General features: G+C 35.7%; 1 protein-coding gene across 2 annotated transcripts; it reads left to right on the forward strand.

Annotated features, from left to right (window-relative positions):
• The first annotated feature begins 17 nt into the window (after window positions 1-17).
• Window positions 18-17,241, forward strand: LOC106959920 (protein tyrosine phosphatase receptor type J). Of its 2 annotated transcripts, XM_015052781.1 has the most exons (28): window positions 18-305; window positions 773-1,033; window positions 3,326-3,586; window positions 3,928-4,203; window positions 4,577-4,849; window positions 4,937-5,200; window positions 5,855-6,118; window positions 6,229-6,480; window positions 6,947-7,213; window positions 7,316-7,576; window positions 7,679-7,942; window positions 8,321-8,590; window positions 9,639-9,905; window positions 10,095-10,376; window positions 10,571-10,714; window positions 10,828-11,029; window positions 12,121-12,236; window positions 12,350-12,437; window positions 12,520-12,564; window positions 12,652-12,660; window positions 12,774-12,861; window positions 13,631-13,721; window positions 13,914-13,990; window positions 14,203-14,337; window positions 14,983-15,099; window positions 15,317-15,477; window positions 15,593-15,728; window positions 15,835-17,241. In XM_015052781.1, exons 1-28 carry the CDS (start codon window positions 119-121, stop codon window positions 15,967-15,969), a joined length of 5,193 nt encoding a protein of 1,730 aa, XP_014908267.1. In that variant the 5' UTR covers window positions 18-118; the 3' UTR covers window positions 15,970-17,241. The 2 variants fall into 2 exon arrangements, with proteins under 2 accessions (XP_014908267.1, XP_014908268.1); XM_015052782.1 differs by lacking the exon at window positions 773-1,033.

The following is a 17,241-nucleotide window of genomic DNA, read 5'->3' on the forward strand; positions in this document are numbered from 1 at the left end:
CTTTGGTTTTCAAATGTTTGCAACATACTGATTTCTGCTCACAGAGCCTGAAGTAGTCACAGATCTCAATGTGTTTGATGTAACAACATCATCTCTATTTGTGAACTGGACCAAACCAATGGGAAGCAGCTCTTTCTATAGAGTTCAATGGGAAGGTGGACAAAAATATTCCGAAAGAAATGTGTCTGAGACATTTCTGACCATTTCTAATCTGACTGCTGGTGAGCAGTATAACATATCTGTCACTGCTGTAGCTGCTGATAATGTCACTGAAGGAGAGAACAGGACTACTTCGAAATACACAAGTAAGTGAGCCTCGGATAGATGGATGGATGTATCATGACGATATTAATAGGTGCTTTTATGCAACATTCAGAATTATCTACATTATATTGTGTCAAGGGACATTTGTCCATTCTCCCAATCATATCTTAACAACCTTTATATAATGGGCAATAGATGGGTTACATACGAGGTTTGAAAAATAAAACCACTCCCTGTAGAACAAATGAGATTCAGTTAAATTTCACAGAGCTGACTCTTGGAGACAGCTAGTGTTTTTTTTTTTTGTCATAGCCATGTTTGGGAGCAACGTACTAATGAGTAATGAGAAAATGATTTGTCATTTAAGAAGTAAGATTAAGAGTATGATTTTATTTAATCATCATTATGTTTGAGGCATTTCCTCCTTTCTTTTCATTGTTTAAAATGCTCATAATTTTTTGCTTAAGCTTTTAGTACTTCCTCCTATATATTTCTTTTGCACTCACAGAGCCTGAAGTAGTCACAGATCTCAGTGTGTTTGATGTAACAACATCATCTCTATTTGTGAACTGGACCAAACCAATGGGAAGCAGCTCTTTCTATAGAGTTCAATGGGAAGGTGGACAAAAATATTCCGAAAGAAATGTGTCTGAGACATTTCTGACCATTTCTGATCTGACTGCTGGTGAGCAGTATAACATATCTGTCACTGCTGTAGCTGCTGATAATGTCACTGAAGGAGAGAACAGGACTACTTCGAAATACACAAGTAAGTGAGTCTCAATCATATGTTTGGTTGGATGCAAGATTTTTCAGTTACAACAAGAAATAATGTCAGAAAATGTTTGTCCATCCTTTTGTTTTTCTGAAAATGTGATCATATATCTCACTCACAGAACCTCAGTTGATTCACAATCTTAATGTCACTGAAGTCTCCAATGTCCTCTTGTTATTGGGAAGCACTTCCCTACAGTGGACAGCTGGAATTATGACTGAGAAATCAATTTAACTTTATGTAATCATAAATTTAACTAATTTCATTGCTGTTGGGGAATGTAAAATGTCTCTACTGTAGCTGCTGAAAATAGGGCTGCACAATATACCACAAGTTTATTTTCTGCTTAGTATCACTGTATGAAATATGCATACAGTATGTAAAAAAAATAAATAAAAAATAAAAACTGCCTCGATTGCAAGAAAATATTTAATTATTCATGTATTTTAGGCTTTGTATGCCTGCAATATATGTGGTGATAGTTGTTTCTTAATGCAACATAGAAGCGTTTTTTACAAAAAGTGCAGTAAGGTGGTGAAGTCATTAACTGAATACAATAAGCAAATGTTGCCTCCAAGCAACTTTTAAGTAAAACCTTGTTGAGATGGAAATAATGAATTTATTGTTTTGCTAGTAGCTGGATCGATTATTCATTATTTAGGGTTTTCCACAAGTAACATTGTTCTGCAATTTGTGGAGAGAAATGACATGTACAAAAACAGTTAGTGCAGTAATGCTTTCAACTTCAAGTTTCTTTAGTCATTTTGTTTTTTATATATTTGTACCTGAATAATGCTGGATATTTACTTTTCCAATTTCTTTAGTTTCCTGTCATTTTCATCCCACTGTTTTGTGTAATTTTGGTTTGTCGTGTGTCGTCCGTGTTGATATGTGTGTTGTGATTTACCCCTGTGCCACCACAGCATCCCCGTTTCTCCTGATTTTCTTAGCATGTTCTTTTATCCATAAATATCCCTCATTGTAATTCTGCCTGTTATTATCCTAATCTTTTCTAACTGCTTTGCACCTTGGTTTTTCCCTTGGTGTCTGTTGTCATTTGTAGAATGTCCTATTGTTAAATATTCCTCATTATTATTTTACCTGCATACAAGTTGTGCTTTGGTCTAACTCAAGAACAAGAAATGACAACTGGACTGTCTTTAGTTAAAGTTTGAAACTTTATAGTATAAAAGGTGAAAGAAAAATATGAAGGATATTTTAAGGTGCAAATATATAGACACTTATTGAGAGATTTAGTAAAATGAAGTCTCATACTCCTTCCAGTATATTCCTGTTTTTCTTGTCAAGTATAATTCCAGATAAATTTGATTCTAGCAGATGACCTCAACATAAATGAATGAATAATCTTTGAAGCAAAAATATCTACAACAAGGTACTGGCCCTTTGAAATCCAAAAATAAAAAAGATCCAGATATTGAAATCAGATAATGTAAATCAATATCTGAGTTCATAATTTAGCAAAATTGTGAATAAAGTAAAGTTTTTACCTTATAGAACTTAAAACTCTGAAGAACAACAACAACAAAAAAAGATTGTTTACCTTTTCTAACTCAGCGAATCTCAATCTAAGTCCTCAGGGCTCACCGGTCGTCATGTTTTGGATGCGTAATGTGTTCAACAGCACACCTGATTCAAATGATTGCATCACCACATCAAGAGTTTCAGAAACCAGTCAGTCACCCATTCATTTCAGTCAGGTGTGTGGCAGGGCTGTGGGTCCTGAGGACCAGGGATGAGAATTATTGATTATTGATTTGACTCCTTTTTGAATATTGACATTGGTTATTTAACTGACTTGAGCTGAACAGTGGAAGGAGGTTTCTGTAATGGCAAATTGTGAAATATCCTGGCCCAACCAATCAGGGATCCCAAATTATGATCCAAAATGTAAATATGGAAAGCTAACCTTAAAGTAGATGTTGCCTCAGCTTTATTGATGTTTATGGTAAATTAAACTCTTCAGTCACAGTAAAATCTGAACTCCTTTTTTCACTCTGCCTTATACTTTAGTTAGGTCAACTTTATGGATGTTGCTGGCTGTGACTTTAGGTCTGAGCCTGGCTTTTTGTGTTGATGTGAATCATGACTTTGAAAGGTTTTTACGTCTTTGGTAACTATAAGAAATAGTGAGATTCTGGTTGCTGTTTTTAGATGCTCTTGTATATGCTCAGGGACAAATTGTTTTTACAGACGCTTGCATCTGTCCTGTTATTAATCAGGACTGTTAAGAATATCATTCACTAATTTATTTACTTTGCTGAACAGGGCCTGTAAAGCCTGTGGACGTCACTTTTGTATCAAGAACAAGTGACAATATAAGCATCACGTGGACGTTGCCTGAAGGAAGGGTTGACCATTACATCGTGAACATCTCAGACACAAGCAGTGACTACACCAGCTTCACAAAAACAACCACCACCACAGCAGCTTTCTCCGGTTTACTTCCTGGAAGGAGTTTCAGTTTCACAGTGACTGCTGTAGCCGGAACGTTCACAGACACCTCTGATCAGTTTTCATTGGCAACATGTAAGTTCCACTTTTCCCCAAATTATAACATCTTTGTTGAGTAATTCTGGCACTAGTAAGGACCAAATATTGACATGAATTTTACCTAAGTAAACAAATTTCTTTTGCTAACATTGTACTGAAGTATATTTTATAATATACACTACAAAAATAATGTTTTTCTAACTACTCTAAAATGTAGAATTTAGGTCTACTGACGTTTTCTACATTTGAGCAATTTAACTGATGAATATAAAACATTTGTTGCTCAGCTTAGTACAGAAAACAGATTAGACATCTCATTGTAATTCAATGCAGACTTATTAGTGTGTGTTTGTATGTGTGTTTTCTCTCTCTTTTAGATCCGTTGTCTGTCACATCCTTCACCTTCACCAACAGGACAAACTCTTCTTTACACCTGCAGTGGGTGACTTCAGAAAAGATGGCTGGTGCTCCTAATATCAGCTATAATATCACCTACAATCATCCAGATGACAATGTGTCAAAGATTGGCTATATAGAGAAAACGGACATAGTGTTAGAGGGTCTTCAGTCTGGAACCAATTACACCATAAATATAACAACTGTTGGACCGGAACAACTGAGTAGCTCGCCAGTCACCCAATATACTTCCACCTGTAAGTTTATGTGATCAGACCCAAAGAGCATTGTAACCTGTGGTGTAATAATATATACTGATCCTGAGATGAGAACTTTACAAGATGAGTGTTAAGTAATGTTTTAGTAGCTTAGCCATTGGCTTATGTTTATTAGCCTACTCTGAAACCGCAAAAGGAACAAGAATGTACTTCAAAATAAGGGTCTCAAACATAGAAACAACAGCTTAAAGCACTTACCTTTACCCCGAGGTTCGACTTTACCAGAAAAGCCGCAGAAGAAATATAGCATTTTTGTATGTCATTTCAAAAGACTTAATGTCCTTATTTACATATTTATTTCAGATTTTCATATATTCTTTGTTGTTTTTTTTCTTTCTTCTCTTATGCTCAGTGCCAAACCCAGTGCAGGATGCAAAAGCCAGCCCTATTTCTCCAACTTCCATAAAGGTGCAGTGGTCAGAACCGCTGGGTGCCCGAGAATATTACCGGTACCGGGTTCAAACCTACAACAGCACCACAAGAGCACTCATTAACACGATTACCAGCAACAGCACCACCTATGACGTTCCCAACCTGGAGCCAGGTTTCTGTTACTCCATCAACATCACAACAACTGTTGCATCAGACACCGACTCAAGCCCTGTGGAGGTGTCCAGTTGCACCAGTAAGGATATGAAAATCAATGCTGTCTCAATGCTGAAAATATAACATCCCTTTGATCCAAGGTAACCCTCTGCTATTCTTGCTTCAGTGCCCAAAGCAGTGACCAATTTGACTGTGAGCTTTGTGAACACCACATCCATCCAGCTCTCATGGCTCAGACAAAATGATTACAAGGATTCCTACAAGTATCTGGTGGAAGCATGGCGGGGCAGTGAGCGAGTTCACAATGACTCCACGGTTAATGAGACCTACTCCTTCAACAATCTGATTCCTGGAACCCTTTACACATTTAATGTGTTGACAGTTCATGAAGGTGTACAATCAACAATCGCAAGCAAAAAGGAATATACAAGTATGTCACACACGCTTTCAGAATATTAAGACTTTGGATAAATATTTCATTGTTTATGCAAACTATTTGATCAGATCTTGGTTTCAAGGAGCCTGACTTTTATATATATATATATATATATATATATATGTATTTTTTTTTAAGACATCTTAGTCGATAGTTCCCTAAAGTTATTAGTTAAGAACTTTGTATTCAGTGGAGGATGATGGAGCTGAAAGAGGGTATTGGAGGTCTTTTGATTGATTTTTTTCCCTCACACATCCCTGAAAAACAAATGAAAAAGACAAATTTTAAACGACTTAAAAATGTTGTTCTCGGGAACCAAATTATACAGTGAAAGGAGGAAAAAATTGTACACAACTATTCTTTTTGTAGTACTTTCTCTCTTGAAAATGACAAATGATCATAGTTATTGATAATTTGAAATCATCAAAATCTAACCATGTTTTTCAACCTTCAAACTTTTTAGCCCACCCAGTCTGTTGTATAAGTGTTCAGATTAAATGCATGTATTCTCTCAGCAATACCTGCAGACCAAGCAAAAATGCATTTCTTGTTCAGATTTGATTCTTTTTATTATTATTATTATTATTATTATTATTATTATTATTATTATGAATGATCTTCATTGTTGTTTCTACATTTCTCTTCCAGTTCCTGCACAGGTCTCAGGCATTTTAGCCAGAGGAACCACCTCCAGCTTGTCAGTGAGCTGGACAAAAGCATATGGGCAGGTTTCCTCATACCTTGTCCAGTTATACAATAACACAAATTCCTTGATAAATGACACAGATTTGAATAATCAGACTATACAGTTTAAATTTGACTATTTGAAACCAGGAGTTCTTTACCGTGTTGAGGTTGTCACCAAAAGTGGACCTAAGACGAGCAACAGAAGTGTTGTTTACAATGCAACTTGTAAGTTTCCTAAATTTAGTGATTTTGTTTGTTTTGTTTTTTTTTTTATCTGCATTTGGATATGCATTGGGTTTTCACATGTTTGTGACCTGATTTATTCTTCTGCTTAGTTCCTAACCCCCCCGGCTCTATCATGGTGGACTTTCAGACCAACAGCTCCATCAGATTTAGTTGGTCCCTTCCAGCTGATATGGACCCTGACCAGTACTTTACTGTGTCCACTAAAAATGCCTCTACTGATACAAAGAACAGCTGGTTCCTGATGGAAAACCTTGAATCAGGATCCAAGTACACAGTTTCTGTAGTCACTGTTGGTGCACTGAAGTATAAGAGTACAGAAGAGAGCACACAAAACTATACAAGTGAGTAAACAGAAACAGCCAGTTTCATCATGCTCATCACTATGGATAAAATGACAACAAGTTTTGTCATAAAGTTTGTCTTTGTTGTATTCAATTTTAAAATTACACTAATGATTCAATCAGCTCTACTTCATATTATTGAATTATTGTGTTAAGTGACTGTTTCATATATTTGGAGGAATCTTTTTTGCACCTGATCATTTTAAAAAATGTAAAATACATTGACAAAAGAAGTTGGATCATTCTGTTATTTGTTCTGTTAATAGAGATTATTTAACATTCAAGTCCTAAATCTTTAACACTTTTAAAACATTTGTAAAAAAAAATTATAGACATACTTCGTGTAAACCTTTTCCTAATGTATGATCTTGTGTTAGTTTTCCTATAATTTTCCCTCATGTGTGATCGAACCTAAAAAGACTTTAATGAACGTATGTGCTCTGATCACTTTTATCCTGTTTTTTAGGACCAAATCCGGTGACGGGTCTGACAGAGACAGAAATCACCACTAGTTCAGTAACCCTGAAGTGGAATCAGCCAAGCAGCAAACCACCCTACATTTATGAAGTGCAGCTTGGAAGTGTTGTCCCTAATGAATCACGGTTGAAAAGGATAAACACTACAACATTTACATTTGATGGTCTCACGTCTGGGAGAAAATACAACTTTACCGTCACTACAATAACAGAAGACTCCACTCGAGCAGAGTCTGTGAAGGTTTTCTACTATACAAGTAAGTGCATTGTAGCTTGTAAGAGCACGCTACAAATGACTTGTGCAAATATGTTTGTTTTTATTTTCTCCAAAAAGTAACAGTTTATCGTCTTGTTTTCAGGGCCTTATAATGTCACAGATTTAAAAGCTTTTACCTTAAACACAACTGCTGTTTACCTAAACTGGACAAAACCATACGAGTACAAGAACGGCTTCCAATATCGGGTGGAGACAACTGGCTGTCGCAACAAAAATACCAACTCATCAGCAGAAAGCGTGACCTTCTCAGATCTCATCTCTGGAACCAACTGCACATTCTGTGTTACTGTCATGGCAGAGGATGGCACTGAAGGGAAAGAGACCTGCACCACTCAGTACACAAGTAGGGCTTTTACTGTCTTCCCTTATTATTATTATTATTATTTTTTTTTTAACTTGTATCATTGTTGAATTGTTTTAATTTTTTATGGCTGCACATCAACAGAACCCAATGTGCCTGATCTCACTATCAGCAATGAGGGATCCAATGATTCAGTCCTGGTGTCGTGGACCAACCCTCCTGGAAATGTGGAGAAATATGAGCTTCTGCTAAACTGCTCCTCAGGTTTAAATAAGACAGAAGAGCTCAGTTTTCACAACACCTCCTTCAAGTTTTACGGCCTGCACGCTGCAGAGCTGTGCAGCGGTGTGATGAGGTCACACAGTGGACCGTTCAGTGAACCATCTGAAATAGTTACAAGTGCCACTTGTGAGTATCACTAATTATTATTCTTATTAACTTTTGTCTGTTTTGATGGGGTTTTTTTCTTTTTACCTACAATTAAAATAAGTGCAAGATGATACTTAAAAATAATCTTTATGTAATTCTTACTAATAATAGTAAATACTACGACAACAAACAATAGAAATAATAATGATAGAAATAATAGTAATGGCAATACAAATTGACTCTCCACTGTTGGGGGATATTTTAGCTATCTTATCAACTTCACCCTCAGACACTCCCTGAATATGTAGTTAAACTCGGTGTGCCACAAAAAGTACCACGCAGCCCCCAATGGGTTTGGGAAAACTTTCCAAATGCATACACGATTAATTGTACATGTGATGAATTCTGTCCTTGCAGACCCAAATCCTCCTGGGAATATTGTCAAACGGATGCAGACTACCAGTTCTATTGAACTGGAATGGGGAAAAGCACCTGATATGGAATATGCATTCAGCTACCACTACAATCTGACCTACATTCACTCTCAGGAAGATGTAAAAATCCCTTCTGCCAAAACAACTTACAATTTGTCTCAACTTCTGTCTGGGACTTCTTACATGATTTCTGTGACAACTGTGGGACCAATGGATTTTGAGAGTGAACCTGTTAACATAACCGTGACCACAAGTAAGAATCTTATTTTATTTATCGTTAAGTCTCCTATATCAATTACTCTCACAGTGTCTTGTAAAAAAAAAAAAAAAAAAAAAAAAAAACAACAAAAAACCTTCCAAAATATGTTGCAACCACAAACTTTGGTGTATTTCATTTTATGCTACAGATCAACACAATGTAGCATAAGATTTAAATTTGTATTTAGCACCCTTTATTCCTAAATAAAAGTTTGTTCAGCGGGTTGCCATTAGACATTACCTACAAGTGAATAAAGATAATATTTTTGGAATATAATCTGGGTAAAAAACAGCTCTTATGTTGTTATGTTAGCGTGAATCAGTTACCAAAAAGCACCATATGGACCAAGAAACACAGCAGAGAGGTTCAGGGATAAAAGTGTGAAGACATTTGCAGAGGATTTAGGTTGCAATAAAACAATGCTCTGAGCTGTAAGGATCTCTAAGATGGAAAGAGGGTGTCTGCAAATCTAGTGAAATAGGGCTGTAAACCTAAACTGTAAACCTAAAAGTGTATTAATCAGAGAAGCAGCCATGAGGCCCATGGTAAATTTGGAAGAGCTCCACAGACTCAAAGCTGAAGTGGGAGGATCGTTCGACACAATGGATATTTGTTAAAGGCAAAAATATGGCCTTTATGGACAAGGAGGGGCTATAGAAAACATGTCAAAGAAGACGCTCTGGTCAAATGTGACCAACATTGCAATTTTTGACATGCATATAAACTTGCAATGAAAACTGGCATTGTACATTTCTAGCAGGAACAGGAAAACTACTGAGTTGATTAGAAGATGAAGTGGGCTAAATACATGGCAATCCTGGATTATATGTTTTTGAGTCTGCAGATGACTTGAGATTGGGTTGTAGGTCCAACCTGTTGGCTGGAAAACAACTTTAAGAAAAAGCCATTGAATGGTCCAGGTCAAACCACATTTGTTTATCCACTACTTTGAAAAAATTCACTTAAAACACATTGTTTGTTGCAAGACACTGCAGTGTCCGGATTACCAGTAACATTTCTCACTTGTTTATTAAACCATCAGGACCTTACAACGTGAAGTCTCTCGGACTTTATCCTGATGAGGAACATATCTATTTAAACTGGTCCCATCCTGATGAGTATAAGAGCACCTATAGTTTTTTTGTCTCCTGGCAAAACCACGATAAGACTTATGTTAAGAACACCACAACTAGTGGAACTTCACATAACATCACTGGACTGGCAGCTGGTACTGAGTACAACATCGCCATCATCACCAAGACCTCTGATGGAACAGAATCTGCCACAGAAACGATGTCCAACTGCACAAGTATGCTCGTAACATTCCATCTTTTATACAGTCCGATATGCATGACATTGGATCTTGTGTGAATTTTTCTGTTTTCTGTGCTTTGAATACAAAAAACAAAAATAAAGGAAATAAAAATATTGTTGCACACATTTAACCAATAACATTTTTTTTTTTTTACTAATATTTATATCTACTTCATTTCGACAGATGCGAGTCCTGTGAAGAACTTAGAATGTTCTGGACCAAACTCTGGAGATGCCAAAATTATTCTGAAATGGAAAAACCCCAATGGAGAGTTCTCTAAAGTCATGTTTAATGTAACCAGCACTACCTCTACAATTACTCATGTACCCATTTCTTATGCGACTGTTTCTGGACACATTATTCCCAACCTTACTTACCATGAGAATTTTACGATTAAAGTAGAGACTCTGAGTTGTGGAAAACCAAGCACTCCTCAGTGGATAACATGTCAGACAGGTGTCACAAGTAAGTTTGTTTCAATTTTGTACGGAATATTTGAATAATTATTGCATGTAAAGAATAGGTATCAAATTTAATCCTGCTTCACTTATTAGTGAAGCAGGATTAGTTCCATTTATTTATTTTTAATCTTGAGCTAATATTACTCACTTTAAGTTTGATACATTGGTGTTTGATTCCTCTCTTTTAACTTTATACAGAGCCTCTCATTCCATCAGAATATGGGAAGCAGGTGTCTACTAGAACCCACAATACATTCACACTTCTTATTGACAACAGCCTGTTAAACGACTCTAACGGACCAGTGACTCATGTTGGGGTTCTGGTAACAAGCGATGACAGTGGTAGGGTTTATTTCTGTTTTCTTAACATCAAGATGTGCTCCTGTAACCCTGTAATAAATAAATTTGAAAAATATTACAGTGCTTATTATTCTGTGTATTTTGTTTCCTTTAAGCCAACATTCCTAATATTGAAAATTTCATGGAGAAAACATACAGTGACTGGAGAGCAAATTCTGCAAAAGCATATCTTGCAACAATAATGAACAATACCAAAACGACGAGGAGAAGTTCTGTTTCCTTGGACGTTGAGATAGGAAATGGATCAAAGTGGGAAAGCTATGCTAATGGTGCTCTGGATCCAAGTGGAAGTTACAGGTAAGAGAACCACACTTAAATAAAAAAGATTTCCTTTTACACGGAAATCTTTGGCACCTTTACTGGCTGATAGCGTATTTTGTCAAATTGCATTGTATTTTAGTTTGCTTTATTTACCATTTGATTCCAGGAATTTGTTTTACAGGATTGTTTTGTAGAGTTTATGCAGTCTTGATCATTTTAGATTAATTAGTTAATTTATTTTTTATTTTTATTTTCTCTGAGTCAAGCTAAATATTGAAAAAGAAAAGTGAGTAAAGACAATGTTTATTTAATGCTTAATCTGTTTTCATTACCAAAAACAAACTACAAATAAGTTATAGACTGAAAATACACTCTTTATTTCTGCTAATGTATTTGAACTCTTTAGTTTGTAAGACACAATGATGAAAGTACTCAAACACTGTACTTAAGTAAAAATAAACAGACTAAAATGTACATTCTAGTAAAACGTACCATATTAACATTTAAAGTACTCGTAAGCTAAGTTTATACAAGTAACATTTCAGCAAGATATAGGGGCTAGTTTTAAGTCAATAGTTGCTTAATATTTATGAAAAAAGTATTAGTTACTTTGGCAGATTTTTTTTCATTTAGAACAAGACATTTTTTTAAGTGAAATAATCTACAATTAGAACCAGAACTTTTTCATCAATATTAAGGAATTGTTGGCTCTAAACGAGCTGCAATGTTTTAGTGAAAAGTGTGTTTGTGTGTGTGTGTTTGTGTTGCAATAAGACAAGTACACTCGTCTTATTTCAAGTGTACCAAGATATTTGTACTAGAAAGTTGGACACATTAATTGTGTTTTTGTTATACTTCAATTTGTATGTACTTCAGTTATTTTGACCTAGATTGATAAGGGAAACAAAATGTCTAGTCTTCAGTGGTAGAATTATACGGAAAAAAAACTGTAACCTCCAAAAGTTATACCAATATGAGATCAAAGTATAAACTAAGAGCATACTGTAAAAGAAAAATGCACTGCAAACGTAGGATTTTGAAATGTAGGAATTTATTAAGAATATATAAACTATGTTGTTGTTTTTTGTTGTTGTTGTTATTACTTTTTTTTTTTTTTTTTCCTGCAGATATGCCGTAGTGGTTTGCACCTATTTGGTTGTGGACTCAGGAAAAATTAATGCCACCAAATCAGTGTGTTCTGTATCAAATTGGTCAGATGTGATTATTCTCAACCAAGACCCAGGTATTATTGAAAGAACCAAAATGGGACTTTAATGTGCTTATTTTAATTGTTATGTAATTTAACTGTTTTTGCTCAAGACTGACTCTGTAAACTTTGGTTTTATAAAATTGCAGTTTTCATCTCTATTACTATTGGAGCAACGTTGGGAATCTTTGGAGTTCTCTTGGTCATCCTTATTGGTTTCATCATCTATTGGAGAAGGTTTTTATTCTTCGTACCGATGAAAATAAAACAATGTTATCGAATCAGATGCTCAGTGTTATTCATCTATTGAAAACTGCAGGTTATCCCGTAAGGAGTCTCCCGACATCCAGATTCAGGCAATGGGGTGAGTATTTAAGATTTTGCTAAATGATTATTATTTCAAACTCAAAGTCCACAATTGTTTATGTAATTATTACTTTTTTTTTCTTAGGGGGAAAGTGTAAGTATAAGACATTAATTAATACATTAATACAAATTAATACATTTGTACATAACGCTCCTTTCTGGAGAATACTTATTCTCCCCTCTAAACAATGTTGCATATATGAGCAGAAGTGTGGCCGTGAGAGTGGAGGACTTTGAAGCTTACTACAGGAAGCAGAAAGCTGACTCCAGCTGTGGCTTCGCTGAAGAATTTGAGGTGAAGCTTCACAAACATGTTTAGGCATTCCTAATCTGTAAGTTTCTCTCAGTGTACTGCTACCTGACAGTTCCTCAACATCAGGAAAAGTGTATTTTATTTCTCACCAAAATGTGTAAATCATTATGTTATATTTTTACAGTTCTGAATGTTTCTAAATTACCTTAATCCACACACACTATACACAGACAGACAGACTGAACAAAGTCCAACACGACGTCTCACCTGCTGCACAGACTGACAAGAGAACATCACTGATTCTGGGAAAACTGTTTGCGTGGAGCTGATAATGTCCTGGTTTCTGCCTTATTTTTTCATTTTAGTACACTTTTTGCCATTAAATCTATTCTGGGACAACTATTCTGATTTGTGCAGTTATGCTTTTAAATATAAGATACAACATTTGTGCATGGCCCAGATTGATGAAAAACAGTGGAACATGCATCAAAGACAGCAAAACACGCGAGTTGTAGGAATAAATAAGAGAAGAATGAAGTGTTTTCAACTCACTCAAGTTAATGTAAAATTGTTGTGCAAGAATAGATCAATAATCTGCATGTTTTCCATTAATACTTGTCTATAAATACATTTGACACTGGACACTGGAAGTTTGTGTGACTTTATGAAGTCACACAAACTTCATATGTGTGACTTAATAAAGTCACACATATGAAGCAGTTTATAATTTTAAAAGTACAAAAGTATCTGTTGTTTTTTTTATTTATTTCTTCTGTACCCACAAGTTAATCTACCAAACTGTGTTTTAAAGGACCTGAAGCCTGTTGGTACCGCTCAAGCCAAACTGCATGCGCTGGCTCTGGAGAACAAGCCTAAAAATCGCTACAACAACGTGCTTCCTTGTAAGTCACCTTAAATTTTCCTTTGTTATTCAAAAAGCTAACCCTCATTCTTCAAACCATAACATGTTAGCTGTAACACATGGAACGCCCCACTGCTTCTGCTTGCAATGAGCGTTTTTACCATCTAACACTTTAATTTTAATTCATAAATGAATCATTCATACTTCATTTACATACTTATTCATCTCCTAGATGACTCCTCCAGAGTGAAACTCTCTGTTGTCCACGGAAGTCCAAATGAAGATTACATCAATGCTAACTACATGCCGGTGCGTACCGACATTATTTGCTTTTGGTCATTTCACTTTAAAGCATCTTATGATCACACTATAACTCACTTCATTTGTTTCTCTGGTTCGCTTTGAACGAAATCTACACTCATTTCCCATTTGAGAATCTTTGTGAAAACTTAACTTTATGGATGCTTTATACTGAGTTTTTTTGTTTTTGTTTGTTTGTTTGTTTGTTTTTTGCACATTAGGGTTACCTTTCCAGGAAAGAGTTCATCGCAGCTCAGGGACCTTTACCTGCAACAGTCAACGAGTTCTGGAGGATGGTCTGGGAGAAGAACGTCCAGACTCTGGTCATGCTAACACGCTGTAATGAACAAGGAAGAGTGAGTATGAACATAAAGAAATACTTTGTGTCGTACCTGTTCCTGATCCATGAGCAGTGGGTTCATCGATGCAGTCAGAAAGTTTTTACAGAGACAAAAGCTTTATTGAAAGCACATGGAGCCCCCTAGGAGGGCATGGGGATTTTTTTTTTTTTTCTCTTGCGTTACCTTGCAAAAGTATTGCATTCCCTCGCAATAAATTAGGAAATACACCCTGGTCTTTTTTGTATATATAGTGATAAGAAAAGTCAATTTAAAATTGCACGTATGTACAAAACATGTTTCTACCTTTGCAACTCTTTGGTACAGAAACTGGTTGAAAATCAGTCAACATGAATTAACTTGAATAACAACCAGAGTTAAAAATCTATATTTTTTCACACTTCAGTTTTCCATTCTTAATTAAGGATGAATCTAAATAAATATGAATAAGCATTTTTTTTTTTTTAAACTGTTGCAGCAGAACAGGAATATTTTTGCTTCACAGTGTGTGTTTATCAAAGTAAGAGTATCTAAATGCAGCATGTACAAGTCCAGGGACATCTGTGAAATAAAAATGACACAAAAATCAGCTGAAATAAATTATAACAAATATCAAAGTTTCTGAATAAGACAAAAACTGAAAGCAAATGAACTATTTTTCAGGTTAAATGTGAGCAGTACTGGGGTCCTGGCACCAAATACTATGAAGACATCATTGTGACAACAACCTCTGAAATCCAACTTGAAGACTGGACCATCAGGGATTTTGACATAAAAAATGTAACTTTATGTTGAAGCACACACACACACAAACTCACAGAATCCCAGTAATCACATGGTTGTTTTACTAACACTATGCAACAAAAGGTATGCATAAAGTGTGCTTTGCAGACGATTTGTCATTCTGAGTTCTGAGTCGAGGGTTTTTGATGTGCCCTGTCTTTATTGTTCATTTTCCTGTAACTGCTGCTTCATCGCTGACCTCCTTCTACCTCAGGTGAAAACAACGGAAGTCCGCTCAGTCCGCCACTTCCATTTCACAGCCTGGCCGGATCACGGCGTTCCAGAAACCACAGAGCTTCTGATCAGCTTCAGACATCTGGTCAGAGAGCACATGAACCAGTATTCCAGAAACTCCCCCACAGTGGTTCACTGCAGGTTGGACACAGCACCCCGACAACTTTACAAATGTTTTCATTTGGTTGGAAGTGTACAAAATAACCTGTCGTCTCCTGTCGTTTTCCGCCTTTCTGTTTTTGATATTTGCGCTCAGTGCTGGAGTCGGGCGCACAGGCACCTTCATAGCCATTGATCGCTTGATCTTCCAGATCGAAAGGGAAAACATTGTAGATGTGTACGGCATTGTTCATGATCTGCGAATGCACCGGCCCCTCATGGTGCAGACGGAGGTAGGAAGACCACACATCTAGTCTGCTTTGTTTTGTTTTGTTTTTTTTTTACAGTGTTTCACATCGCAAACACTTTCTGGTTTTTATTTTTGTTCTATTGCTGCAGGACCAGTATGTCTTCCTAAACCAGTGTGCCTTGGACATCATCCGGGCGAGAACAGGGAACAATGTGGATCTAATCTACCAGAACACAGCTGCCATCACAATTTATGAAAACGTAGAACCCAAAAGGGGATATTAGTCTGCTTTTTCATTTCCTTACATCTCTCCCTCTCTTTTTGGGTGAGAAATAACTGAGCAAACAAGTTTAAAGGGAATACGTTTGTTAGAAACATCAACCTTTAATGGTTTACTCCTCTTTTTTATATTTATTTGTTTAAAAAATAGAGGAAACGGCATTTTTTATGCTTCTGCCTTAAATTCTCATACCTGCATATTCTTTGCACTGCACAATTATTATAAAATTGCTTTCTACCGTATATGACTCTCTGCTTTTTATTTTTGCTCAGGTAGTTTTATTGTATACTGTTTTGGTATTTTTAAATACACTTTTAAATCGAACTGTACAAAACAAAGGCTGGTCGTATGTGCCTTACAAACAGCATTCGTGCGTTTACACCAGTAGAGGGCACACTTGTCTTATTTTAGTTTTCTAGTTATTAAACAGGGATAATGTGATATTTTAAAGGAACTTTAAGTTATTCTCTCCTTGCCTGACTAACTGTAAGCCTATATGAACTGTGCAATGTGATTCAATGAAGGAGTTTATTTGTTTTGGTCTCTCTTTTATTATTATTATTTATATGCACTGCAATGTGACGAATGCACTGGATGCATTTATGCATTTGTCCCACACTGTCCACTTTAAACATTAGATGTGTTTCTTTTCAAGTAGTTTATGTTCAATTCTGGCCAGTGGTTCTTGAAATGGAATATCTATCTTATTCCTCATTTCATCTCAGGAACTTCTTTCAAGAAGAGCATTTTTACTGGCTGTATTTGTGTTAAAATTTATATAATGCACCAGTTTGTATTATTAATTAAGACATTATTTCAATGGTCTTTTTTGCTCTTTCCTATGCTGTAGAAGAAAAAAAAACATGTTATTTCACTTCCTGTGACATCTGTTATCCAGTTATGGTCACTTCCTCTGTATTAAAAGTCACTGTGGAAGCAAAAATGTAGATATTTTTGTCAATCTTCCAAACAGCAGAATTTTCAATTAGCTTGGTACGTTTCTTTTTTTTTTTTTCCACAGTTTGATTTATAGCACTTATGTTTTAATGACAAATAGGAATATGAAATAATAAAAAAATTTTTTAGGATATTTTAAAATGCTTCATGAGATGCTTGCTGGTTCAACGCAACTATGTAAAATGAGCTGAAGATATGCATTTCTTAAATATGTAAACTTAAATGGGATTAAAGATGTTGCAACATTGTGGCAACAATCTACTCTTTATTAGAATCCATTTGCTTCAATGCCAATAAAGCTAAACTGTCTTGCTAAAAA

Source organism: Poecilia latipinna, unplaced genomic scaffold (assembly GCF_001443285.1).
Source record: "Poecilia latipinna isolate Pla-1442-1.1 unplaced genomic scaffold, P_latipinna-1.0 Scaffold1132, whole genome shotgun sequence".
Taxonomy (NCBI): Eukaryota; Metazoa; Chordata; class Actinopteri; order Cyprinodontiformes; family Poeciliidae; genus Poecilia; species Poecilia latipinna.